At 38.6% G+C, this 26,483-nt stretch overlaps 1 protein-coding gene across 1 annotated transcript; it reads left to right on the plus strand.

The window, feature by feature from the left end:
- Positions 1-22,874: 22,874 nt before the first annotated feature.
- LOC149227571 (acetolactate synthase 2, chloroplastic-like) lies at positions 22,875-25,019 on the plus strand. Its single transcript, XM_089377818.1, has one exon. It carries the CDS (start codon positions 22,961-22,963, stop codon positions 24,968-24,970), a length of 2,010 nt encoding a protein of 669 aa, XP_089233944.1. The 5' UTR covers positions 22,875-22,960; the 3' UTR covers positions 24,971-25,019.
- The last annotated feature ends 1,464 nt before the right edge of the window (positions 25,020-26,483 follow it).

Consider the following 26,483-nt stretch of genomic DNA (forward strand, 5'->3'; position numbering starts at 1 on the left):
TCAAAAATACATCGTCCTCGTTCATAGGTTGAAAAACACCTTATGATCGGCAAAAATGATAAGTACAAAAAATCAAAAATGTCATATGTGCCCACAATAGGCGATCATCCTATCACTGGTGATGATCTCGATAAGAAACCACTGCACGGGCCACCTTGCAAAGGAACCTCTTAAAAGGTCCTGGGACCCCAATCACATAGCGCTGAAGTCGACAAGGAATGTCATCTATGCTTGTCTCCAGAATATCTCCTATCAAGCGCTCTAGATGACTCTCCAACTCGGCCAAAACGTCTGTTGATTCGTCCTGTGGGGCTGGCGCGACTGCAACTGGTTGTTTCCTCTCGTAAGGCCAGAGAGTGGCTGGTCACTGTGGACTCACATCTGCATTTGAAACTTTTACTATGAGTTTTGGGACGATAGAAAAATAAAAAAAATTAAAATAGTAAAATGTTGAAAATGATTTTACCTGAGTCATCCCATTGCTCTCTTGGTGGAAAATCCATGTCTGGGTCACCACGAACATCTACCCCAGCGTAAGGGAAGTCCTGAATAGAAAAACCTGGTTTTCCAACCATTGGAAATACTCAGGTTTGAATCGAACAACCTCTGTCCCCTCGTCTGGATGATGGGCCATAACTGCAACCCATTGCATCAGTTTGGGCTCTCGAGGAAGCCCAGCTCCAACAGTAACGTGCTGCGGGATCAACATCAAAACCCTCTCCAGACAAAAACTCACAACCAAAGCCCCATAACCAAAGTTCTTCAGTTGTCCATTCTTGGCTCTGGTCAGTTGGCCTTTTACATTGGCCAACACAGCATCGCACCAGTTGAAGATGGTGCCTCGAAAGCAGTCAACCGCCATCCGCATTTGGGATCCGGTGGCAAATATGTAATGCGGCACTCCCGCAAATTCTGGTGACAGTAAACGCAATCACCATGAGTTCAGGAAGAAATATGGTTTTAATGTCTATCCCTTTGTCTCCAGCCTGCCTGTTGCAGAACTCTAGCCGGAGGCTATCGACAGACTGGCCACCTGGCCTAGTCCCGAATAGAGTCAAGTCTTCGCCTCTCTTAGGAAAACTGATCAAGAAATATATGTCTGCCAGCTCGATTTCGAGTTGGTGGCCACCAATGAAGAAGCACTGGTCCTGTATACTCCATCTGTCAACCAGCCACTGTAAGAAATCCACCTGGGCCCTCATGCTAGGTATGGCCCATAATTTGTACAAGCCGCATGCCTTCAATGCATCAATCGAAGGTTGGTGATTCAACACGGCAAGATCCACGTCCTCATGCTCTCGTTCATGCCAATCTAGCATGATGTACCCTCTGCATCCAATAAAAAGACAAATTAGAATGCTAGAAATTAATTTGTTTGGGTCAAATTTGAGAATTTTTGGGATAAAAACCCTTGCTGCGGGGACCGCACCCTCTGTGTTAGAGACGGTGCGTGGGTCCGCACCTTGCCTACATGGAAGGTGCGGACCCCTGACTTTTTCCCCATTGAGAAAAAGTCGGGGTCTGCGGGCTGCCAGTGTTACGCTTGCGGGCCCCCGCATGCGGGTTTTTAGCGTATTTTTAGCGTAAAAACCCTCCAAAAAATGAAATAAAAGCTTAAAAGAAAAAATGAAACAGTTAAAAATGAAGAGTAGGATGATGTGGATTACCTAGAGAAGACCGCGTTCGATTCCAACGGTTGGATTTTCCGCAATCTTCATGTGAATTTATCTGAACAAAAGCACTATTTTCTCACCCAAATCTCAAACGGTAAAAATGAATTGATGAAAGCCTTTTTTATAAGTTTTTTGAGTAAATAAATTGCAAATTTGTTTATGTTTCACTTTGGAAAGGTAATTTTTGCAGCATTTTTATCCATTTCAAACAAGTATGAGTAATGTTTGCATTTTTGTTCAGGATAACGGATTATTCAGGCGAAATATATCATTTTTAACGAAAAAACATTTAGAGTCACCTTTAAGCTCTTTTTTGACTCCTAAAACATGAAAAGATCACCGAGTTTTTCTTTTTAACCTCGTTTAAACGGAACTAAAAAGACGGTCCACTTACAGCTCTTTTCTGACCATAAAAACATGAAAAGATTTTTGGATTTTTGTTGTTTCAAATTCAATATTGGTTATAAAACGACGTGTCGTTGATCGCTTTTTACTTTTCGAATCAGGGGCAGTAATTACGAAAAGTACTCCTTGGTCGTAAATATCAAGCGGTTCTCTCAAGTATTATTTTATACTTTTTCGGGCTTGGGAGACACAAATTTATGAAAAAGGTCAACCCTGGAGTCTTCTTAAGTTTTTTCAGACTCTCTAAAATTGAAAAACACCGAGTTTCTCCTATACTAGACTCGTTAAAATTTCATAGTAAAGGACCTGTTCAATTACAAACAGGAACGAACCACTCCTTCTTAGGGTTCGAATTTAAACTAAGTTGGACTCATCCGAAGGATGAGCTTATAATCAAGCAAATGTTATCCTCCTCAAGGTTGTCAAAAATAAAGAGGTACTTGCCAGAAATGGTGGGGGAAAAGAGAGAAAAATGAGCTTGTTTTTCATACTTTGTAACCACTCTTGAACACGACACTTTTATTCACATGGGTTGGGGAATCCTTTGCCTAACAGTTGATCAAACCACATTGAAAGTCTTCAGCCGATTTCTGGGTATTAACTTTGGGTCAATTGTCACCAAGCCATCTGTTGTGTCGTTATGTTTTCAAAAGGTCACTGCCAATAAGGCATTCATCTTCAAAATATCTGTCATCCATCTTGACCATCCCTGAGTCAGTCCTTGCAACTAAATTTCTTCAACTTGATCTATGATTTCGTGTTGTGGGCTTGCCTACGACGGATCGCTTTCTATCGACCTCAGCTCATTATCTAGAAAGGTGATCTAGAAATCGTCAGTACCTTGGGATCTGCATGCCTCAATGGTAGGTTTCTTGCCTTTGACGACAGGTTGCATCATTGACCTTTGATCAAAGGATTCCGTGACATGTTCGACATCAACACATTTATTCACATCTCATGGATTGTACTAGGTACTTTGAGAGCCATTGACATCACTGGTGGTTTCTCTCACACTTGTTAACAGTTTACATCATTGACTGGTAATCAAGTGGTTTCTACCATGTTCGACATCAACACATTCATTCGCATGGATAGAATCGTACTGTTTCGGGAAGTAGAAATGAAGACCCTGGATCTAGTTTCTGCAATCCAGGCTGCGAGGAATTTTGTAATCATTATATGATGGACTATTCATAAACATGGTTGCATCCATACTGTGTCCACATGAGTCTATACTTGTGATGTATTACAAGATCATTCCTGTATCAGAGCAGTAGTTAGTTTTCTAAGTCAGTTTTGATCTGAGTATGGGAATGCCTACCTCAGCGATGATATGATCTCATATATATATCTTGCATTGAATGTTTTTACAGGTTCCAACCGGGCTCTCCACAAGATGATCTTCGAAATGATAAATTACTTCACTCTTCCTAAATGATAAATGAAATCCTCATCTACTACAGACTTCGCACTTTAGGGGGCAATCTGTTACACAAAAATATCGTCACCATGATTATTTGCAGTCAGTATGGGTCTATCACCACTTGTACTGTCCTCCTAAGCAAGTCTCAGATCTCAGCTCTTCAAGTCAAGCTTTGAAAATGAGAAAAAGACATCGAAAATCAACAAAGCTCTGGTTCCGCACTTTCTCTCACTGTTGCCTGCGGTCCTGCACCTCCTGTTTACAAAAACTGCGGACCTGCCTGCTCTGTCCCTAAAGGAGTGGGTGCGGACCCTGTGAAAGTCAAAAAGGCGCAAGTTTATTCTAAAAAACTCAGTTTGGGTTAATTCTAGATGATTCTAGAAGGAATTTTGACGTGGATTGGCCGCTCTTAGATGGTTCGTGCATCCCAAAAGAGAAGGAGCTAATCCCTTGATGAGAGGAGCTATCCCTTTGAAGGAGGGCTTTATCCCTTTGAAGGAGGACCTAGTAACTTCCCTCCATTGCACTATAAATTAAGGCATTGGGCTAGTTGCTAGAGAGGTTAGAAGTTGAACATTTTTTAGGGTAAATGATGGTGGAATTGAGACTTCCTAGTTAAGCTTGAGAGGAGAGATCACATACCTTTTTGGCTTCATTGGGAAGAGAGTGAAACTTGTCAAAGTAGAGGAGACTTCTTGCTGGACCCTGGGAGGAGCTTGTACAACGTCAAGGCACATGTTGTAAAGTTCTTCTTTTGATTTGAATTAATACAATCAGATTCATTTTTCTCAATAAATTGTCTTATGTCATTTGTTTCATGAATTCCTTGACTTTCATGTTAAATATGTTTTATGATATTGGCTTTTCAGGTGCTATTTAATTTGTTTGCTTGTTTGTTTTTGCAGATTCGCAACAAGGGAGCTCACTTGGATCAAAGGAGCGAGGCTTCCACAAACTTGCATTGGACCCAAGCTAGGCCTAAAACACTTGTTTGCCTTTGTTTATAAATGCATATTTAGAGAAAGATAGTTTGTGATTGGCTTACTTGTCACTAGGTATATTTAGATTCTAGGAAGGTCTATCTTTTCTGCAAGATCGACTAATTCTGTGTGACAGTATTGGAAAAGAGAAGGTTATATATAGAGGAGTCATAGCGAGCCTAGAAATAAAAATTGAATAGAACATTGTATGGGCAAGTAAGCTAAGGCATGGAAGTTTGTTTCCTGTATGTAGGCGAAGAGGAAGGCTCATGTTGTTGAGTGCACAGAGACCTTGGTAAGTTCGCACGTTGAGTGTGTGGACCCCTACATGTGAGAGCACATGGAAGAAGAGTTTTTCAGAGAAGTATTATATCAATAAAGACTGTTTTTGAAGCTATAATTGTGTATTTGTGCATGTGTATTTACTTATGTAGTTTCTATATTTTTTCTCTCTTAGCTTAATTTAGATGAATGAAAATTTAATTGATGTGCAAAAGTAGTAGATCATCTCATTTAATTGATGTTATTAATGTTTAAAGCTCTTCGTGAAGGGTTATATTATGTTTGTGCGAGTTACTGCAATTATTTATATTTTAAGGGTTAGGGCTCGCCAAGACCAGAATAAGCCCTAGGAACCACAAAATCGAATCACACTAACCTCTCGATGCAGAAACCTAGTTCTGTCATCCCTCAATACTACCTTGGGCAAGACTACATCCTCTGCTACATGTGTTTCTACCGAAAAGTCGAGTAATTTAGGGTTTTGTTTGTTGGAGCAACTAACTCCAAAACTTGGTGAGCACCCCTTAAGCCAACAAATGGTTATGTTTCTTGGATTGTGATCTATTTGAGGGATGTTGATAAGTTTTTTCCCACTAAGAAAGAGATTGAAAAGTGGATAGATCAGAAACTGCATGCTTTTCTAGCCTAGGAAAATAGGAATTTGTGCATGTCAAAGGAAGAGTGCTTGAATAGATACTTATTCACAGATGAGCATGATATATTCTTCTTCTCTTTTCCATGTGAATTACATGAGTGGTTGTCTAAATTGGCGGTTAGTGAGGATACCTGGAATCTTGATGGCCCTATTGTGTGGACCTGAGAAGTAGTGAAGCACTTAGAAGCTTCGAAAAACAAAATCACGTGGGTTGTCGATTATTGGATCGATATATTTATGGGAAGATTCATTACGAAGTTCGTCATCGATATTTCCACCACTTATAGTGAAGCTGAGCCTAGGTTTTTCAAGGGGCCAAGAGGTAAGCACCTAAAATCCTTGAAGACCTTGATTAAAATGTTATTGTGTGAAAAGCAAGTTATTCCTTTGAATTGATGTTTGGGACTACGCGAAGTGGAAGAGAGTGTACAAGGAACCTAGATTCCAGTGCTTAGTATAGTGTGTTTTTGGGATTGTGTTATAGTGACTGTGAAAGCTATATTCTGAAGACATGAGGAGGTGCGCTAGAGACTGTGAGTCATGGTATCATAGGGATACAACATCCATCCTCACACACCTACACCTCAAACTCTAACTCGGCCTCACATGCCTACACCTCCCCCTCCATCTCCACCTCCATCATTCAACATGGCGAAAGCGATGAAGATGCCTATCTTTAAGCATCTCCGGATGGATGAACACCCTCAACAATTCTGGTTTGTAGCAGATGTTGTATGGAAGGCACAACATATTTCCCTTAATTATATATTGCTTTATATGATAGCCACTAGCTAAGTCTACAAGTGGGAGAATTGCTTTTATTGGATTAGTTGGCCTAGAAAATGGAGTAAGTTTCCAAATTTAACATGGAATGTGAATATGTTTAAGCTTGTATTAGAGTCTGCAGTCTTATATAGGCATAAAAGGGAGACCAAAGAACGAGATGGCAGTTCCCAAGAGCTTATACGAACACCTAAGTATTGTGTATGTGTCCAATTAAATTCATTACTTAGACCTTTAGAGTTGGCTCATTGAGTGGCAATTTCCACATGTATAGAACTGTAAAATTAAGAGTTTGTCACATCAATGTACCTCCAACTTTTCAGGAGTAAGGTGCTAGCAATCAGAAGTAAAAGTGCCTAATTTCAAGTTATTACATAAGTCCTTACAAGAGACCATGCATAAAAGGAATGATGCTATAGTGTGGAACACCCATACATAAAAAAATAAAATACAAAAACTACAAAAAAATGATGCTATAGTGTGCAACACCCATACAAAATAAATAAATAAATAAAAATAAATAAATACAACTTAACAAAGGGACTATGCCAATATTTTCCCTTAATCTTTTGCATGAGAAAACAAAAAAAAGTAGAAAACACTTGCCCATTCTTGTAATCATAAAAAAAACAAAAAACACTTACCCTACTTACCCCATTCTTGTAACCATGGAACAAGAGTTGGGTAATCTAAGGCCTCATGTTCATAATTGTAAGGGGGGTTGTTACACACTGTTATTTACATTTATCTTTTATATTTGCCTACAAATTCTACATTATACTTTGGTATAATTAATACTATTTACATTGCTAATTTATATTTACTTATTAAATTCTCGATTATATTGTTAATTATAATATAAATATAATTAGGGCTTTTGAGGAATTGGTAAAACATTCATTTTTCTATATGGAATTGATTTCACATTCAAATATATTTTTTTCTAAGTAATGCTAATCTATTAATGAAAAAGGTAAAATTATAGCAAGGCTTCGGCCTCTGTGGTGCTGAAAAAAGTTATATCAGTATGGAACCAAGTACCAAAACAAATGACTGCCCACCGAGGGGAAACCAATCCGAATGTAACCATAATCAAAGCTCACATAGGGGTGCCAGATCATAAACAAAAACAAGTAAAGCCCACATAGGGGTCTTGAGTAAGATCCAACCAAAATGAAACAAGTGGATTGAAAAATCATTAGGAAAACAACGAGTTAGAACTTGGTTTGCACAATTGTCAAGCTGGGCCCACTAGGCATCTGGTGGATGCTCCTCCACAATTCGACAATCGTAGTCCACCCAGTCCACCAGTTCTTCTTCGATGTGACAACCATATTCATTACCCTCCGCCACTGCTGCAGATGTGCCGCCCTAGCTGCCATCGACCTCTTGCATGCCACCCGAGCAGCCAATGACTACATGCTGGCTGCCAGCCATTTCCTCGCCATGCAAGGTGCTGCCATGGCCAACTTTGTGCCTAAGCGAGGCCGTCTTTCTGTCCGCATTTTCTCCAGCTCCGGTGTATCGCATCTCCTCGGCCTTCCCTCTGGTGCAGGTCTTCCCTTCCTCTAGTTCAGTTCCTTGAGTCTGTGTAACTTGCTCCTTCTGCTGACTCAATTCTTCGTTGAAAGCCACAGCGATGGTAGTGATAATGGCGGGACAATGCAACATGCTCTGAAAATGGAACTAGGCAGTGTTGTAAGAGGGGTGAGGGGGGTCAATAGGGCCAGTCGTTTGGATGGCATCATTCACTCTTCTGGCTCCATAATCCTGTGCCCGGCCTCTATCACTGTAGGTATGTGGGTAATGGTCTGTGAGATGACCACTGGACTAATCAAAATAAGGGGTGGAGAAAGGGGTCTCTGGTTCAGGTGGGCGACGAGGCTGGGCGAGTGTTACGGCCTCGACTGCTGCGTTTGCTTCGCATCCTATGGCGAGTTTGCGTCATGGCATGGCCAGCAGATTGGCGATTGAAGTCTTCGGTTGGGATGAGTATAATTAGAATGAGTGGCTGGTGAGGTATGATTCACTTTGGGATTACTGCTGCTATTGAGCCTAGAAGCAGGAGAGTTCTGAAAAAAGTTTAGGGTACACTGAGTGGTCTGGTTGAAATGGAATCCATTTCCCAAATCCACACAGCTGAGAAGCCAGCAACGACGCCCTGTGACTGTGCGGAAGTTCGGCTCCTCAGCTTGAGGGGGGCAAGAGCATCTAAGCGGGGAGGGGGAGAAAGAATTCTGGCCAGCGTTTGCCATGACCTTAAGCCTGCTGCAACCATCTTGACCTGAGCACCAAATTAATGGTGCCTGCATGTTGACAGTGTTGTGCCATAAATTGGCATGGAAGGGGACTCGGGTGGCCATGTGGCTTAGTCGCCTGCCGTTCTCCTGTCTAATCTTCATTAATGTCCATTTAATCACCCGCATCCAGGTGTGACCCATCGCTTTGTACCAGTTCCTTGTATTCTTGTAAATGGGAAACATTGGTAATGATATTGCACGAACCTGTATATAGAGTCCGATCATTATCCACCCCAAAATTTGTCAGGAGATCTGCTACTTTGTTGCCATCTCTTCTAATGTGTTTGAAAGTGATTTCTCTGTTATTGGTGAGCCAATTTTCTATGAGCTTTAACATTTCTGCTAGTCGCCAGCTGTTAACCACTTTGTATGCAGGTGTCCCTTGCAAATCTGTTTGGCCATATTGATTAGAATTTGATAGTCGCCTTCAATAACTAAGGGAGAGAATCTTTGTTGTTGGGCTAAAAGAAGTCCTTGCCACAACCCTTCTAGCTCTGTTGAATTGTTCGTATCCCATCCAATTGAGCCCAAAAAGATTAAGAGTGGTTTGCCCTTGTGATCCTGAAATATTCCTCCATATCCTGATCTGCCTGGGTTTCCTTTGGATTCTCCATCAAAGTTTAATTGTATTATATTGTGTGGCAGAGGAGTCCATTTGCTTTGGGAAATGTGGTGAGACAAGGATCTAGTAAGTTTGGCCTTTACCTGATTCATCCACAGGTTCCAATTCATCCATATGTTTTGTTCCTGTGGAAGGGATGGAAAGTCCTCTTCATTCCAAGTTTGGAGTGTTAAGGTTTCCTGAAGACTTTTGCAAAAGCTGCTCCATAGAACTTCTAATGATGTACACTGATCTTTGAAGATGTGGTGGTTCCTTTCTTTCCATATAGACCACATGAGAAGGCCTGGAATGATTTTCCACAAAGAGTTGAGCAATTTTCTTTTATACAAATTGGTTTCCCATCTACGTATGGTGTTGGTAATATCTTCTTTATCTCTTCCTTCTTTTTGGCATCTGAAGATAACTTTTTCCCAGAGTTTGTTTGCCAAGTCACAATTGTGCATGAGGTGTTGAATGGTTTCTTCCTATTGTTTACAGTTGGGACATATGGAGGGTCCCTGGAAACTCCTTTTCCTTAAATTATCCCATGTGAGTATTTTTTTTTTGCATATCAGCCATAGAAAAGTGGAAACCTTGGGCCAAATATTGGGTGACCAGACTTTTTCCCATAGAGGATCCTTGATTGTTTGGTTTCCAATGATGAGTTTGTATGCCTCCTGAGTAGTAAAGGTACCTCTGGCATTATAGCCCCATCTTATTTTATCCTTTTTGTCAGAGAAGCAGATTTTCTTGTTATTCAGCTCTGTATCCAAATCCTTATGTGTCAATTCATTTCCTTGCCTAAGAATATGTGCTGAGCTTTTCCATTGTCTATAGTCCTGAATGAGGGTGGGCTTCCAATGTTGGCTGACTGTATCCATCTGATGCGCTTCCCATTCCGGTGCTTGATAAGGTCTGATCAGGTCACTTAGTTTTGGTCTTTGTTGCCAAGAATCACCCCAGAAGCGTGCATTATTGCCATCCCTTATTTCCCAAAAGCTGTGCTGTTGGATTATAGCTTTGTGCTGGCTGGCCGCATTCCAGATTAAAGATCCTTTTTCCACTTCTGTGAGTCTAATTAACTCATCTGTTGGGCAGTTGTTTGCATATTTGGCAGTCTAGAGGATTGTCTGGGGTGTGTGCAGAGTTGAGATCCATTTCCACCATAATTTTGCGCCCATGACTACATTGCTATGTTGAGGATCTCTGAGTCCAGTGATCCCTGATAATTTTGGAAGGCATACATTTGACCATTTGACCAGTGCCCATTTTCTATTCTGTCCCGAGGAACCCCATAAAAAATTCCGCTGCGAATTTTTTATTTTCTTGATCACCCATTTTGGTGCTGCCAAAACAGAGAAAATATAAAGAGGCATAGATTGTAGGATGGCTTTGATTAAAACTAGGTGACTAGCCATGTTGAGTGCTCTGAAGGTCCAGGAGGAAAGTCGAGTTTCAAATTTTTCTAGGAGTAGTTTCCATGAGGAATGCTTTAAGGTAGAGTCAATCATTGGGGCACCCAGATATTTGGAAGGGAGATAGGCGACTGTGAATCCAAGAATACGAGGTATAGAATATTGAGTGATGGGGGGGGTATGAAAGAAAAAGATTTGGGATTTGAAATCATTAATGTTGGCTCCAGAGGCTTCAGAGAACTCATTCAGAAGGGATTTGAATCTGAGGGCTTCTTGAACCAAGGGATATCCAAATAGCATATTATCATCCACAAATTGTTGATAGGTGAAAGCAGGGGTATTGGGGAATGAAATTCCTTTGAGTTGCTGTAAATGTAGAGCATTTTTTATACTTCTTCCTAGCCCTTCCGCCATCAAGACAAAAATAAAGGGAGAAAGAGGATCCCCTTGAAGTATGCCTCTGGAGGGATGAAAGGGGTTGGTGGTATGCCATTGACGAGAATGGAGAACATAGAAGAGGTTATCAGACTCATGACCCATCTAATCCAAGGAGGAGAAAAGCCAAAAGCTATCAGCATCTTTTGGATGAAAGTCCAACTTAACTTATCAAAAGCTTTTGAAAGGTCAATTTTTAGGAGCATACCTACTTTTTTGAGATGTTTCAAGGAGTGTATGATCTCATGGGTGAGAATGATGCCATTTGTGATTTTCCTTCCTTCCACATATCCCGATTGTTCTGGCGAGATTAGCATAGGTAATAAAGGCTTTAGGCGAGAGGCTATGACTTTAGATATGATTTTGTAAATTACATTACAGAGAGTGATAGGCCTGAATTTGTCTGGTGAGAGAGATTGTGCTTCTTTAGGTATAAGAGCAATGAGGGTTGCATTCAGAGCGGGAAGCATCCATCGAAGAGTGCAAGATTCCTCAACTACCTGCCAAACCTCCTCTTTAATGAGATCCCAGAAGTAATGGAAGAAGTTGGAGGTGAAGCCATCTGGACCAGGTGCTTTTCCTTCCTTGAGCTGTCGCATTGCCGATTTGACTTCCTGTAGGGAGATCAGACTAAGGAGTAGTTGATTATGTTCTTCTGTTATAATTCTTGGGATGTTTTGAATAATATTCTCTATAGCTAGCTGTCGGTCGAATGGTGGTTCATGATGCACTTTTTTGAAATGAGTAAGCAACTCTTGTTCAATATCCTCATGGGTTTCCAATCGCTCTCCTTGCTGATTCTGAATATGAGCGATATTGTTGTGCATCCTTCTCTGTATGGTGGTGCGGTGAAAAAATTTTGTGTTCCGCTCTCCCTCCCTAAGCCATCTGACTCTAGATTTTTGTCTCCAAAGAATCTCCTCCTGCTTTTCTCTTTCTGCTATCTGATTCTGAAGGTGTTTTTCCTGCTCTAAGATGGATTCCGTTCTTCCTTCTGTATTCATTGTTTGCTGGATGCTTCACATTTCCTGAGCTAAAACTTTCTGAGCCTGAAAGATATTTCCAAAGGTTAGTTGATTCCATTGCTTTATGTTCTTTTTGAGATATTTGAGTTTTTTTTGGAATTGAAACATTTTTTATCCTTCTGGAGGACTGAAGCTTTTCCATGCTGATTGGACCAGATTGCTGAAGTCAAGATGCGTCAGCCAAAAGGTTTCAAAGCGGAAGGGTCTTCGAATGATGTTCCCAGGCCTTTTCCATTGAAGCAAAATGGGCCAGGGATCTCATCAGCCAAGAGGTAAGATCGAGGCTAATAAATTTCCTCCAAGATGTATGGCATTGTTTGAAAGTAGAAATTTGTCAAGTCGGGAGAAGATTTGCTGGGTTCCGGTTCTTCTGTTGTTCCAGGTGTGAATGCCATTATTGAATGGGATGTCAATAAGCCAGTTGCTTTGTATGAAATTCTTTAGATGGGTACTGTCACTGTCCAGTTTGTTTCTGCCTCCTCTTTTTTCTTCTAATTTGGTAATCATATTGAAGTCACCTCTTGCTATCCACAATGGATGTGTTCTGGTGGAGTTGAGCAATGTTAGTGTATTCAATATTGCTAACTTATTTGCTGCGTCCTGGGGGAAGTATACATTGGTGAGGTGACCATGTACATTTGTCCCTAGTATATGGAAGGTGGCTTGAATGAAATGATGACTTGCGTGGATGTTTGTGAGCATGATGGCTCGTTCATCCCATGCTATTGCTAATCCTCCTGAGGCTCCTAAAGCATCCACTGCTATTGTTTGATTGCTTGGCTAGGCTTTAGAAATAGTTTGGCCCAGTGTGATACTGTTGCATTTTGTTTCTTGCATGAAGAAAATTTGAGGTTTCTCCTGTTGTATCAAATTTTTTATCATTCTATATTTCCCAGGGCTGTTTAGCCCTCTTATATTCCAAGATGTGAGCTTCATAGTTCACTATTAGAGAGGGGACTGTAGTACTTTGTAAGCTTTGAATATCTTCCTGATTCCACCAGCATTTCGCCAATGCGGATGCTTCTTTGTAGGTCTATCTTTCTCCCTCTTTTTTTAGTGTCTTTGGGAATACTTTTCCCATCCCAGTGACTTCCTGGTTGAATTCCTAGAGATCTTTGCTGATGTGCTCTAGAAAGAATGACTTCCAAGCTTTCCAGTTGTCTTTCTAGGATTTTGTCAAATTCCTTTTTCTTGCAAGCTTGGTCTAGGCAAAAAATATCCAGATCCCCTAGGTCTATACTTTCAGGTTCTTCCTCCATATGATTGGTTCCATCATTTTCCGTTAAGAGGTTCGTTGAAGCAATGGGTATTTGTTGAAGGATGTCAATATCCATGCCATGAGGTTTCCAGATTGGAGTCTTGCTAAGAGGGGAAGTGTTGGACTCATTGGTATGCGGGGGTTTTTGAGTATGCCCTGGGCCTGTGGGAATGAACTTAGAGGATAAATTGAGAGATTTAGTTGAGGGAAAGGGGGATTCAGGGTCTGTTGATGCAAGATGGGCTAGAATGTCAAAGTTGTTGCTGGTGGAGGGCATTGATGGATTGACTGGAGGAGTTTTGGGTTGAGATGCATATTTTTTTTTTATTCTTTTTTCGATAGTTTACCTTGGCGAAACCTTCAAAATCAGGTTTCTCTGAGGAGGTAGAGGTTGTGGGCTTCAAATTTAGCGGGCAATCGCAAAAGAGATGGCCATGGGCATGACATTTTCTACATCTGAATGGAACATGTTCATAATCTATTGTTTATACTCACTCAAGATCATCATGATATAAACTTACCATATCCGGAAGAGCGTTGCTTAGATGCATGTAGACACAAATGTCAGCATAGGATGTGTATCTTCTAAGTTTTGTCTCTTCCGCAGTTTTTATGAACTCCCCCAAACCATTTCCGATGTCTTTCAGGGAGTCTTCATCCTAGTATTCCAGCGGGAGGGAGTAGAGGCAAATCCATACTGGTGCCCAACTTAGATCCTCTTTGTCCGGGTTGAATCTCTCAATCCATTCTCTCAAGTAAATACCAGAAGCATTGAAGAAATAAGTTCCCCCATCTATGAATCTATCCCTGTCTTCGATGCAGTTAAAAACCACCGTGAAGAAACCTTTTGGTCCCAGCTGCAGGGTGATATGCCCTTTGGGTTTCCATTTAGCTGCAATCCATCCCTGCAAGGCTTTCTTTGTGGGCGAGAAGCCAATAAATTTCCCTATTAATGCATGATCCTTCATGTATTAGATTTGAGTGTTGATTCTTTAACTGAGTAGCTTGATCTTTGGTATTACTACTGCAAGAGGTTTACATGTTGTCGAGGTTGCTTTAGGAACCTCATCAATTCCTGCATTAGCCACCTGTGTGTGCTCATTCGTTTTCACTTCTTCCTGTGTATTTTTTTGTTTGCCTTGATTGGTCTAATTTTCCTGTTGTGTATGAATGTTCGTCTGTTCCAAAACTGTTGTTTCAGCATTTATTTACTGAGTCACAGGTTCTCTTAGATCTATGGGGGGAAGGCTTGGATTTCCCCTTGGAAGGTACTCCATTCCAAGTACTCTATTCAGCGCTTGATGTTGGTGCCAGTGCTTGCAGTGGAGCTGTAGCAGGGATGTAGTGGTCAGAGCAGGTCTACCGTTGCAGAGTTTGTCAAAACCCTAAGTTGCCATTGCTCCTGCACTCATGATAAATCAAATTTGCTTAAAAGAATGAAGGATTTCACATTCAAATATTAATATAAAAAATAATCTATTTTAAATATTAATCACATATTTTTGTTTTTGTAAGCTTGGTAGGACTATCCAATTTTCATGTCCATTACACACCTCGCTATGGAGGAAGGGTAGCCCAAGATTTGAACCCAACACTTCTGGTTTGGTGAGACTTCATTTCCACGACCACTACCACTTGAGCTACCCCATGCAGAATTTTTTTGTAAGCTTAGGTAGGACCCTCTCATTTTCGAGTTTTTACATGTCCGTTATTCACCCCATTTCTGGGGGAGGTAGCACAAGAATTGAACCCAAGATCTTTGGTTCTGTGAGACTTCATTCCATGGCCATTGCCACTTGAGCTACCCCATGGAGACTTTTGTTAAGTTTAGCAGGATTCTCTCATTTTCGATTTTACATGTCCATTATTCACCCCGCAACGTGGGGAGGGTAGTACAAGATTTGAACCCAAGATCTCCGGTTGGGTGAGACTTCATTTTTTTTTGTAAGCTTAGGTAGGACCCTCTCATTTTTGAGTTTTTACATGTCCGTTATTCACCCCATTTCTAGGGGAGGTAGCACAAGAATTGAACCCAATATCTCCGATTCGGTGAGACTTCATTCCACGGCCGTTTCCACTTGAGCTACCCCATGCAGACTTTTGTTAAGTTTGGTAGGACTCTCTCATATTCAATTTTACATGTCCATTATTCACTCTACAACGCGGGGAGGGTAGTACAAGATTCGAACCCAAGATCTCCGGTTGGGTGAGACTTCATTCCGCCCACTTGAGCTACCCAAGGCGGACTTTATTTATTTTATATTTTTGGTAGGTAAGCACCCACGGGGGATTTGAACCAACGACCTATCACAAGGAGTTCCTTAACAGTGCACCCATTCACCATCAATCCAAAGCCCCATGGGCTATTTTTTTTTAATTTTTATTTTTGCTAGTTAAGCACCCATGAGGGATTTGAACCAGTGACCTATCACAAGGAGTGCCTTAACAATGCACCCATTCAATGTCAATCCAAAGCCCCATGGTATTTCAATATTTTTTTTTGGTAGGCAAGCACCCACGGGGGATTTGAATGAGTGACCTATCACAAGGAGTGCCTTAACAATGCACCCATTCACTGTTAATCCAAAGCCCTATGGGCATATATATATATATATAAACATTTTAATTGGAAAATTTTGAGGAAGATTTGTAATTCAACATTTTTAAAAATTGAGTTGACATAAAACATTTTAAATATTAATAGAAAAAATTATATATATTTTCCTAAGGAAAATTTGTAACTTTCATTATATAAAATATTGAAAATTACAAGCTATCTCAAAACTAGTGGCGAGTAATGAAAGGTACAGTATAAAGCCTAAAAGGTGACTAGATAATAAAAATGTACAATTTCATACTTTTAATAATAAACAGAATAAGCAAAAAAAATAAAAAAATCTATCTATGTGTTGGGTAGAATAAAGTAGATGCAACCACCTATGGCTGATGATTAATAAATAGCTTGTAAAAATACTAATAGAACCCTTTTCCTATCCATTTCTTATTTGTTAGCAAGTATCTTTTAAATTTAATTAAAAAATCTCAACATTTAAAATTTTATATTTTATATTTTCTAAATTCATTAAAATTTTCCCAAACTATATTTATTATAATAATTTAACTATAACTCAAATCAAACTCTATATAAAATTAAACACATTCTTTTTTAATATCAATTTATGTTATCAATTTAAACGCATAATACTTTTTTTTTCAATTTATGTCATATTAAAAGATCGATTTTTTTGGGTCAAACTTACAAAGTCAATTGAACTTACAAAGTCAATTGAAAATATAAAATTTTGAGAGTATCATCAAAGTTTTGGACCATAAGACAAATGTGGCATCGAATCTGCCCAAAACCAGCTAAAATATTTGGATGGAAATCAGCTAAAATATTTCGATGGACCTCTTCGAATCATATTATAAAGAATATAAGACTTTGATATAAGAAATCCAAATGCTGATAAAAAAATTTAAACGGAAAAATGATAATATAAATAAATAGATTTTACCTGATGGCGTAGCTGTTGCATGGATCATAGCGATTGGCTGTTTTTTTTTGTAAGCTTCGGTAGGACCCATCTCAATACACTTTTTACAACATACTCTTTTTACAACATACTCCGCAGGATTCGAACCTCACTGGGGGGTGTGAAAACCATCCGCCCCAGCCATTACATCATGCACGTCATGCGCCATAGCGATTGGTTGTTATATGAGGTAAGAATTCTTATTTTATTAGTAAGTTTCTTTTTAAGAATGGGTAATTCATTCATTTTTATTTTTTTTAATATAGAGTTGATTTCACATTTAAATATTAATATAAAAAATAATATATTTTAAATATTAATCACAAATTATATATAACAAAAATAATTATTTATATATATGGAGAGCTTTATTGATATTTGTTTTCTACTTGTAGATGGTGCAATAGGAGCATATCTCAAAACTAGTGGCTACTAATGCTAGTACTGTATAAAGTCCAAAAAATCCAAAAATTGACTCTAGGCCATACATAATAAATATGTACAACTTCATAATTCTACTCCAAAAATTGACTCAAGAAAGATACATAATAAATATATACAACTTCATAATCTTAACAATCCGAAGAATAAGCAAAAAAGGAGGTCCCTCTAAATGTTGTGTAGAATGATGTAGATGCAACCACCTAATATTGATCGCCAATTAATATAGGTGAGTTTAAATTTGGATTGTTGGGGAACTATGTAGGAACAAATGATTGATTCTACATTATTCTTGCATAATATGCACCATGTTGGTCCCTAAAAAGATCTTAGTTGTAGATTGTCTCTCGTGAGAGATTTATTACGTAGCAAACACCACATAAAAGCTTTTCTTTTGTTGGGCCTTTTAATTTCCAAAGCGGGCGACAACAACGCAAGTTCATGATCAACAAAATTGAAGGAGTAGCCATCTTTTGGAGTGTATATTCCATGAGGAGAGAGAGCCTAAATTAATTTGTCATCCCCCTCTTGTATTCTTCCATTGGCCTCTAAGAGAGTGTTTGTGTAGATATCCCAAACTTGATGCCATTCGACCCATATTTGAAGTTCTTGTGCATATTTCCATTTTTCACCAAATATAGATGATTTTTTCGGGTTTGCAATTTGATCTAAATTCCTTATACCAAATACCTCTAGGAATTGAATAATACATAGGGAAGGATGTGCACATTAGCACATCTCGATCAGGCATCCACGCCAGTATTAACCTTATAACCATATCCTACTCTTCGTGCCAAATGTGCTCTAATATATTCAAATGAATTTAAGATAGCTCGCCAAATCATAGATAATTGGGAATTTTGATCGAGTCCTCAATATGATGTGGATTAATGGATATCCTTGTGATCACCTCTGACCATAAATTGTTTGAATTGATCAGTTTCCATCCCATTTTGGCTCCAAGTGCTTTGGAAATAGGTAAGGTTCATCATCCCCCACCATCCCCATTTTTTGGGAATGGCAATGAGATCCCAACCTACCGAGGAAAAAAATATTCCTTCATTACTCCTCCTCATAAGAAATATAGAACAAATATGTTGTATTCTTTGAACAATTCCCTTTGGGGTCCATGATAAAGACATCGATTAGAAAGGGATGGCCTCCAACACATATTTGATGCGAACTAGTCGACCCACCGTAGATAACCAACATCGATTCCATATATTAATGCTCTCAATCTTGGCTACTAATGACATCAATTCCACAATTTTATAATTATTAGCTTTGAGTCAATATCCCAAATACTTGAGACCATCTTCAAAAACCAAATGGATATATGGAAATCTCTATTTTGCATAGATTAGTTCATACTGTGTGCATCCTATAGCAGATAAGGTGGATTTTTCATGATTACTAGCCATCCCTGTAATGTTATAGACTATTTTGAGATTAAGGTTGAGTAAAATGGTATCACTAATAGCCCCATTCCTAAATATGATGACATCATCTACAAAGAGTAAATGAGTCAAGGTGATATTTGCAATAATTTTCACACCTTTGAACCTCCCCTCATTCCTTTCTCCATATATCAATCAACTGAGTCCCTTCATGACAAAGAGGAATAGTAGAGGCGAAAGGGGTATCCCTCCCTCAGGCCACGTTTTGAGTGGAAAAAATGTTGCAGAGGCATTGATGAGAGTGTTGTACGAAACAAAGGTAATACAACAACTCGTCCTATCATATGCTTTGGAGTGGTCTATCTTTAGGATCATTCCTTTCATATTCTTAACTTTTAAGGAGTGCATACATTCCTCTGTGTTGGGACAGGGTCCCGTGGGGTAAAATTTTGTAATTAATTTTTGTATACGTGTAAAGTCTCCGCGTTTTGAGGGAGCAGAGCATGAAGGTCATAGGAGTCAAAAGGGGTTTTAGTCCCCTAATTTTTTAGAAGATAGGGAGTTTTGTGACCCGCCCATGGTCCACGGACCATGGTATTGGAAAAGAGAAGGTTATATATAGAGGAGTCATAGCGAGCCTAGAAATAAAAATTGAATAGAAGATCATTGTATGGGCAAGTAAGCTAAGGCATGGAAGTTTGTTTCCTGTACTTAGGCGAAGAGGAAGGCTCATGTTGTTGAGTGCACAGAGACCTTGGTAAGTCCACACGCTGAGTGTGTGGACCCCTACATGTGAGAGCACATGGAAGAAGAGTCTGTAAGAGAAATATTATATCAATAAAGATTGTTTTTGAAGCTATAATTCTGTATTTGTGCATGTGTATTTACTTATGTAGTTTCTATATTTTTTTTCTCTTAGCTTAATTTATATGAATGAATGTTTAATTGATGTGCGAAAGTAGTAGATCATCTCATTTAATTGATGTTATGAATGTTGAAAGCTCTTCGCGAAGGGTTAGATTATGTTTGTGCGAGTTATTGCAATTATTTATATTTTAAGGGTTAGGGCTCGCCAAGACCAGAATAAGCCCATCACACTGACTTGTTGATGCAAAAACCTAGTTCTGTCATCCCCCAATACTACTTCGGGTGAGACTACAGCCTTCGCTATGTGTTTTGTTACAGAAAAGGCGAGCAATTTAGGGTTTTGTTTGTTGGAGCAGCTAATTCTGAACCTCGGTGAGCACCCCTTAAGCAAACAAATGGTTATGTTTCTCTGAGCGTGATCTATTTTGAGGGATGTGTGATAAGTGGTTTCCCACTAAAAAAGATATTGAAAAGTGGATAGATCGGAAACTGCATGCGTTTCTAGCCTAGGAAAATAGGAATTTGTGCATGTCAAAGGAAGAGTGGTTGACTAGATACCTATTCATAGATAAGCATGATATATTCTTCTTCTCTTTTCCATGCGAATTACATGAGTGGTTGTCTAAATTAGCAGATAGTGAGGATACCTAGAATATTTACGACCCTATTGTGTGGACCTGAGAACTAGTGAAGTGCTTAGAAGCTTCGAAAAACAAAATCACGTGGGTTGTTGATTATTGGATCGATAGAATTATGGGAAGATTCATTACCAAGTTCGTCATCGATATGTCCACCACTTATAGTGAAGCTGAGCCAAGGTTTTGCAAGGGGCCAAGAGGTAAGTACTTGAAATGCTTGAAGACCTCGATTAAAATGTTATTGTGTGAGAAGCGGGTTATTCCTTTGAATTGTTGTTTGGGACTACGTGCAGTGGAAGAACGTTTAGAAGGAACCTAGACTCAAGTGCTTGGTATAGTGTGTTTTTGGGATTGTTTGATAGTGACTATGAAAGCAGTATTTTGAAGACATGAGGAGGTGCGCTAGAGACTGAGTCATGGTATCACAGGGATACCACATCCATCCATTCCAGCTCCACCTCGACGTATGCCTCACACACCTACACCTCCACCTCCAACTAAGCCTCACACACCTCCACTTGCCCCTCCACCTCCACCTCCATCATTCAACATGAAGATGCTTGTATTTAAGTGTCTCTATATGGCTCAACACCCTCAACATTTCTGGTTTGTAGCATATGTTGTATTGAAGGCACAACAGATTACGTTCATTCTATATTGCTTTATATGATAGCCAATAGCTAAGTCTACAAGTGGGAGAATTGCTTTTATTGGATTGGTTGGCCTAGAAAAATGGATTAAGTTTCCTAATTTAACATGGAATGTGAATATGTTTAAGCTTGTATTAGAGTCTGCAATCTTATATAGGCATAAAAGAGAGACCAAATAAAGAGATGGTAGTTCCCAAGAGTTTATACCAACACCTAAGTATTGTGTATGAGTCCAATTGAATTCATTACTTAGACCTTTAGAGTTGGCTCAGTGAGTGGTGATTTCCATATGTATAAAACTGTAAAATTAAGAGTTCATCACATCACTATACCTCCAACTTTTCAGGAGTAAGGTGCTAGCAATCAGAGTTAAAATTTCCTAATTTCAAGTTATTACATAAATCCTTACAAGAGCCCATGCATAAAAGGAATGATGCTATAGTGTGGAACACCCATACATAATAATAATAATAATAATAATAATAAAAGAGGACTATGCCAATCTTTGCACTTAATCTTTTGCATGAGAAAACAAAAAAAAATAGAAAACACTTGCCCATTCTTGTAATCATAAAAAAACATAAAAGCACTTACCCCACTTACCCCATTCTTGTAACCATGCAACCAGAGTTGGGTAATCTATTAACCACGACCTCATGCTCATAATTATAAGGGGTCTTCTTACACAATGTTATTTACACATCTCTTTTATATTTGCCAACAAATTCTACATTATACTTTGGTATAATTAATACTATTTACATTGCTAAATAATATTTACTTATTAGATACTAAATTATATTGTTAATTATAATTTAAATATAATTAGCGTGCAGGGCTTTGGTCTCGTGCTCAGCGGACGGTCTAGTAAGTCCTTCGTGCCACTATGCAACTCACAGGTTCAAGTCTTGTCTTAACTTGAGGGTCGTTCTTGCAGGCTGGGCAGTTCCTCCTAGTGGTTATAGTGGTAGCCGGTGGGATTTGACCCCATGTAATGTGAGTACGATACCACCGCCGTTGGCGTTGCTGATTCCGCTAGATATCGAAAAAAATAAGATATATATATATATATATATATATATATATATATAATTAAGGCTTTTGAGGAATTGGTAATTAATTCATTTTTTTATATGGAATTGATTTCACATTTAAATATTAATATAGAAACAATATATTTTAAATATGTAACAAAAATAATTATTTATATACAAGTGGAGTGTTTTATGGATATTTGTTTTCTATTTGTTTTATGTATTGACATCTTAAAGTGTAAAATAAGAATCATAAATAAAATATTTCAATATCATATATATATAGATATAAAAGAAAGAAATATATATATAAAAAAAACATTTTAATTGGAAAATTTTTAAAAAGATTTGTAATTCATCATTTTTTAAAATTGAATTGACATAAAATAATTTAAATATTAATAGAAAAATTTATACATATTTCCCTAAAGAAAATTTGTAACTTTTATTATATAAAATATTGAAAATTAGAAATTGTAGATGTTGCAATAGGACAATATCTCAAAACTAGTAACCACTAATGTAAGGTACTATATAAAATCAAAAAAAGACTAAAAGTGACTAGAAACAGATACATAATAAATATATACAATTTCATGGTCGTATTCCTTTAACATAATAAATATATACAATTTCATGGTCGTATTCCTTTAACAGCCTTGGTAAGTCTGTAATTACCTTCTTACAGACTCTTCCAGCAGAACTGTGAATGAAAGCCTGTAGCAAAACAAAGTTTATAAACTTTTCTTAACAAGAACACAAAAATATTTGCTGAGACTCAACGTTATAAAATATAGCACATGGGCAAAAGCTACAGAAACTGTCCATTGCATTATCAGAGGCTCGCTATCTTTTGCTACTGAAAGAACTTCACAATCAAAGTCGTCATCCTTCATGTTCACATCAGATTGACAATCTGTGGTGATTTTGCACCGCATAACCTAAATTTGACCCTAATTCACTTGTAAAGAAAAAAAAAATTCAAAATAATTTTGTGTGGGCTGTATTCTACCGTTGTTTCTCTTAATAATTTCTAACAAGTTCACCAATCAGAAACCTTATTCATCTTTATATCTGATATAAGGAAATCTCAAAGCAGGTCAGCAAGAAGATTTTCAGAGTTGAGTTCTGAAGCAAGGCCTCAAGTCTTTTGGCATATCTGGCCATGGAAATGGCTAGTTTGAAATTAAGTCCAACATTTCTGGGACCTCATTGCGTGCCAGCAAAGAACACCCAATCCTTTCAAAACGTTTTGGTGCCAGTAATGGTTAGTCGTGAGGGAGACTATCGTGCAAAAAGGGAACTCTGGCTTCAGGCTGATAAAACTATGTTTCCAATTGTTGAGAGCACATTACAAGAATGGAGTGAATCTGCAGTGGAATTGAAGGTTCCATCACAAACATCTCTTAATATTCTTCCAAGCTTATTCACTTCACGTTATGCAGATAATGAGCCAAGAAAGGGTGCAGACGTCATTGTAGAGGTTTTAGAGCGGGAGGGTGTTGAAGATGTCTTTGCCTACCCTGGAGGTGCATCTATGGAAATTCACCAGGCACTTACTCGATCCAAGTTCATCAAAAATGTCCTTTGTCGTCATGAGCAAGGAGAAGTATTTGCAGCAGAGGGGTATGCCAGGTCTACTGGAAAGGTTGGTGTTTGCATTGCAACTTCTGGTCCTGGTGCCACCAACCTGGTAAGTGGTATTGCAGATGCATTACTTGACAGCATTCCTTTGGTTGCTATTACTGGTCAGGTGCCTCGGAGAATGATAGGCACAGACGCCTTTCAAGAAACTCCAATTGTGGAGGTGACTAAATCTATCACGAAACACAATTACTTGATCATGGATGTTAATGATATCCCCCGAGTCATCAGAGAGGCATTTTATCTTGCAGCATCTGGGAGGCCGGGACCTGTTTTAGTTGATATCCCAAAGGATGTTCAGCAGCAGGTAACTGTTCCAGACTGGAACAAGGCAATAAAACTTAATACCTATATTAATAGACTCCCAAAGGCCCCACAGATTTCTCAGTTAGAGCAGATCCTGCGCTTGGTGTTTAACTCTAAGAAACCTGTCCTATATGTTGGTGGGGGTTGCCTCAATGCTAGTCTGGAACTCAGAGAATTTGTAGATAATACATGCATTCCAGTGGCCAGTACTTTAATGGGCTTGGGATCTTTTCCATCTTCTCATGAGAAATGCTTAGGGATGCTTGGCATGCATGGGACTGTTTATGCAAATTATGCAGTGGATAAAGCTGATCTGTTGCTTGCTTTTGGTGTTCGCTTTGATGATAGGGTGACTGGTAAATTGGAGTCATTTGCAAGCCGCGCAAAAATTGTTCACATTGACATAGATACTGCAGAGATTGGAAAGAACAAGCAACCACATGTTTCTGTGTGTGCAGATGTGCAACTTGCACTGCAAGGGCTAAACTATTTAATGAAAAAGAAGGAAGACAGACCAGATTTCTGTGCTTGGATAGAGGAACTGGAAGAGCAGAAGACAAAATGGCCTCTGACTTACCAGAATTTTGAAGAGGGAATTCCTCCTCAACATGCCATTCAATTGCTTTATGAACTCACACATGGCAATGCCATTATCACCACTGGAGTGGGTCAACATCAGATGTGGTCTGCTCAGTGGTTTAAATATGACCGGCCCCGCCAGTGGCTGACCTCAGGAGGTCTTGGTGCTATGGGCTTTGGTTTGCCTGCAGCAGTGGGAGCAGCTGTTGGAAATCCTGGAGTGACTGTGGTTGATATTGATGGGGATGGTAGCTTTATGATGAATGTTCAAGAATTGGCTACAATTAGAGTAGAAAATTTGCCAGTAAAGATTATGATATTGAACAATCAACACCTGGGTATGGTTGTCCAATGGGAAGATCGGTTTTATAAGGCAAACAGAGCACACACATACCTTGGTGATCCATCTCAAGAATGTGAGGTCTTCCCAGATTTCTTGAAGATGGCTGAATCGTGCAACATTCCTGCAGCCCGTGTTACAGATAAAGCACATCTTAGGGATGCCATTGCTGTGATGTTGGAAACGCCTGGACCATATTTATTGGATGTAATTGTTCCTCATCAAGAGCATGTGTTACCAATGATACCCTCTGGTGGAAGTTTCTGTGAAATCATTACAGAAGGTGATGGTAGAATGTCATACTAGAGATATTAGACATTGCTGGTTGTATCATACCACATTTACGCAAAACTTTGAATTTTGCTAAATTTATTGTTGGTTTTTCAATATTTGGAAGCTAAGTCAATTTCTCTTATCTTATCTTTATCTTATTTCAGATAGTAAAGGAGTTGTCTATAATGCGACTTTTTGGAGATTCCAAATAGCCTTTATTAAGTGGGTCGTTACACAAGGTGATCGTTGGCCTTTTGGATTGTGATTTGAACATTAAAATAAATGTTTGAAACTTTTATATACCACATGTTTATAATTTTAGTATGTCACAAATCAAGTAGCATGAGGAGAGATATTAAGATATTCAGATCTATAGTCAATCCTCTTTGGTAGTGTGTACTATCAAGCATGGTGTCCCGCGAGTCCTTTAAGTGGATCCCTACTAAGCTCCTTGAAATAATCAAATGCTAAATTTATATCTCCATTAATGAATTTGTGGCTCTATTTGCCTATATCGTGAATTTTCTTTGTATATTGAATATATATATAATTTTCTGAAATTTCATAGTTCACAGAGTCTATGGACGCAATATTGCTGTTACTCACGAATTACTGTTGTTGTGCAGTTTGTAAGATATGAAACAGTGATCAAAGGAAGGGAATGATACATAAATTAGAATAACAGTACCTAGCATTTAAGAACATTATTACATAATTTAATAAAATTCATTAAAATTATTATAAATAAATGAGACTTAGTATTACAAAGATGAATTTTTTTTTGTAATTTCTTAGATGTAATGAATTTTTAATTAACATAGATTTATCTTAAATGTAGATCTAACGTGTCAAGAAACATTCAATTTCTTCAGAAGAAACTAATTTCTTGAGATATATTTTTTTGTATGAATCTACTTTATTTAAATGTTTTGTATACTTATTTAATTTTTTTTAGTTTGACAAAAATGAATAAAATTTCATTTGATGACCTACATGTTACCGGGAATAGTGTCTATGCAGAACTGCTAATCCCACTAAGGCTGGTAGCTATCTTAGAAACAAACAAACTAAAACTACTTTTGTTTTTCTTTATGAAAGATAGATGATAGAAGAATAAAAGAGACCAACCTCTGTCTTGCGTTTGGTTCCTTGCTCGATTCCTCTCTCTTCTGATAGTCCTTTGCTACTTGCTTGCATAACACTATATGAGAACATAGATCTATTATCATAAGCAATATAGGATCAGATGTATATTAACCACACAAATGGATAAAACATCAATCACACAAGTGTATGGAGGAAAACTTGAATAGTTTTATTGATAATAAAAAAAGAGCCAAGAGAATTACAACCAGTTGTTCTGACCCAGCATCATCCTCTCAGCAAGTAAGCCCTTCTTCACCTCATGAAAAGCTTAGATCACCCAACACTATGATGTTGTCTCAAGAAACCAACAACACTTCCTTACAAGATGCAAAATTCTAGCCCTTGGATCTCTGGGATGAGGAATCCATATATAGATGTCTGCAAGGGATGTGAGTCAGCT

The sequence above is a fragment of the Pinus tabuliformis genome, chromosome J (genome assembly GCF_031772625.1).
Source record: "Pinus tabuliformis cultivar Carrire ecotype Pingquan chromosome J, CPIR1, whole genome shotgun sequence".
NCBI classification, from domain to species: domain Eukaryota; kingdom Viridiplantae; phylum Streptophyta; class Pinopsida; order Pinales; family Pinaceae; genus Pinus; species Pinus tabuliformis.

Excerpts from the sequence above, each read along its gene's own strand:
- LOC149227571 (XM_089377818.1), top strand. The coding sequence starts at position 22,961 with ATGGAAATGGCTAGTTTGAAATTAAGTCCAACATTTCTGGGACCTCAT.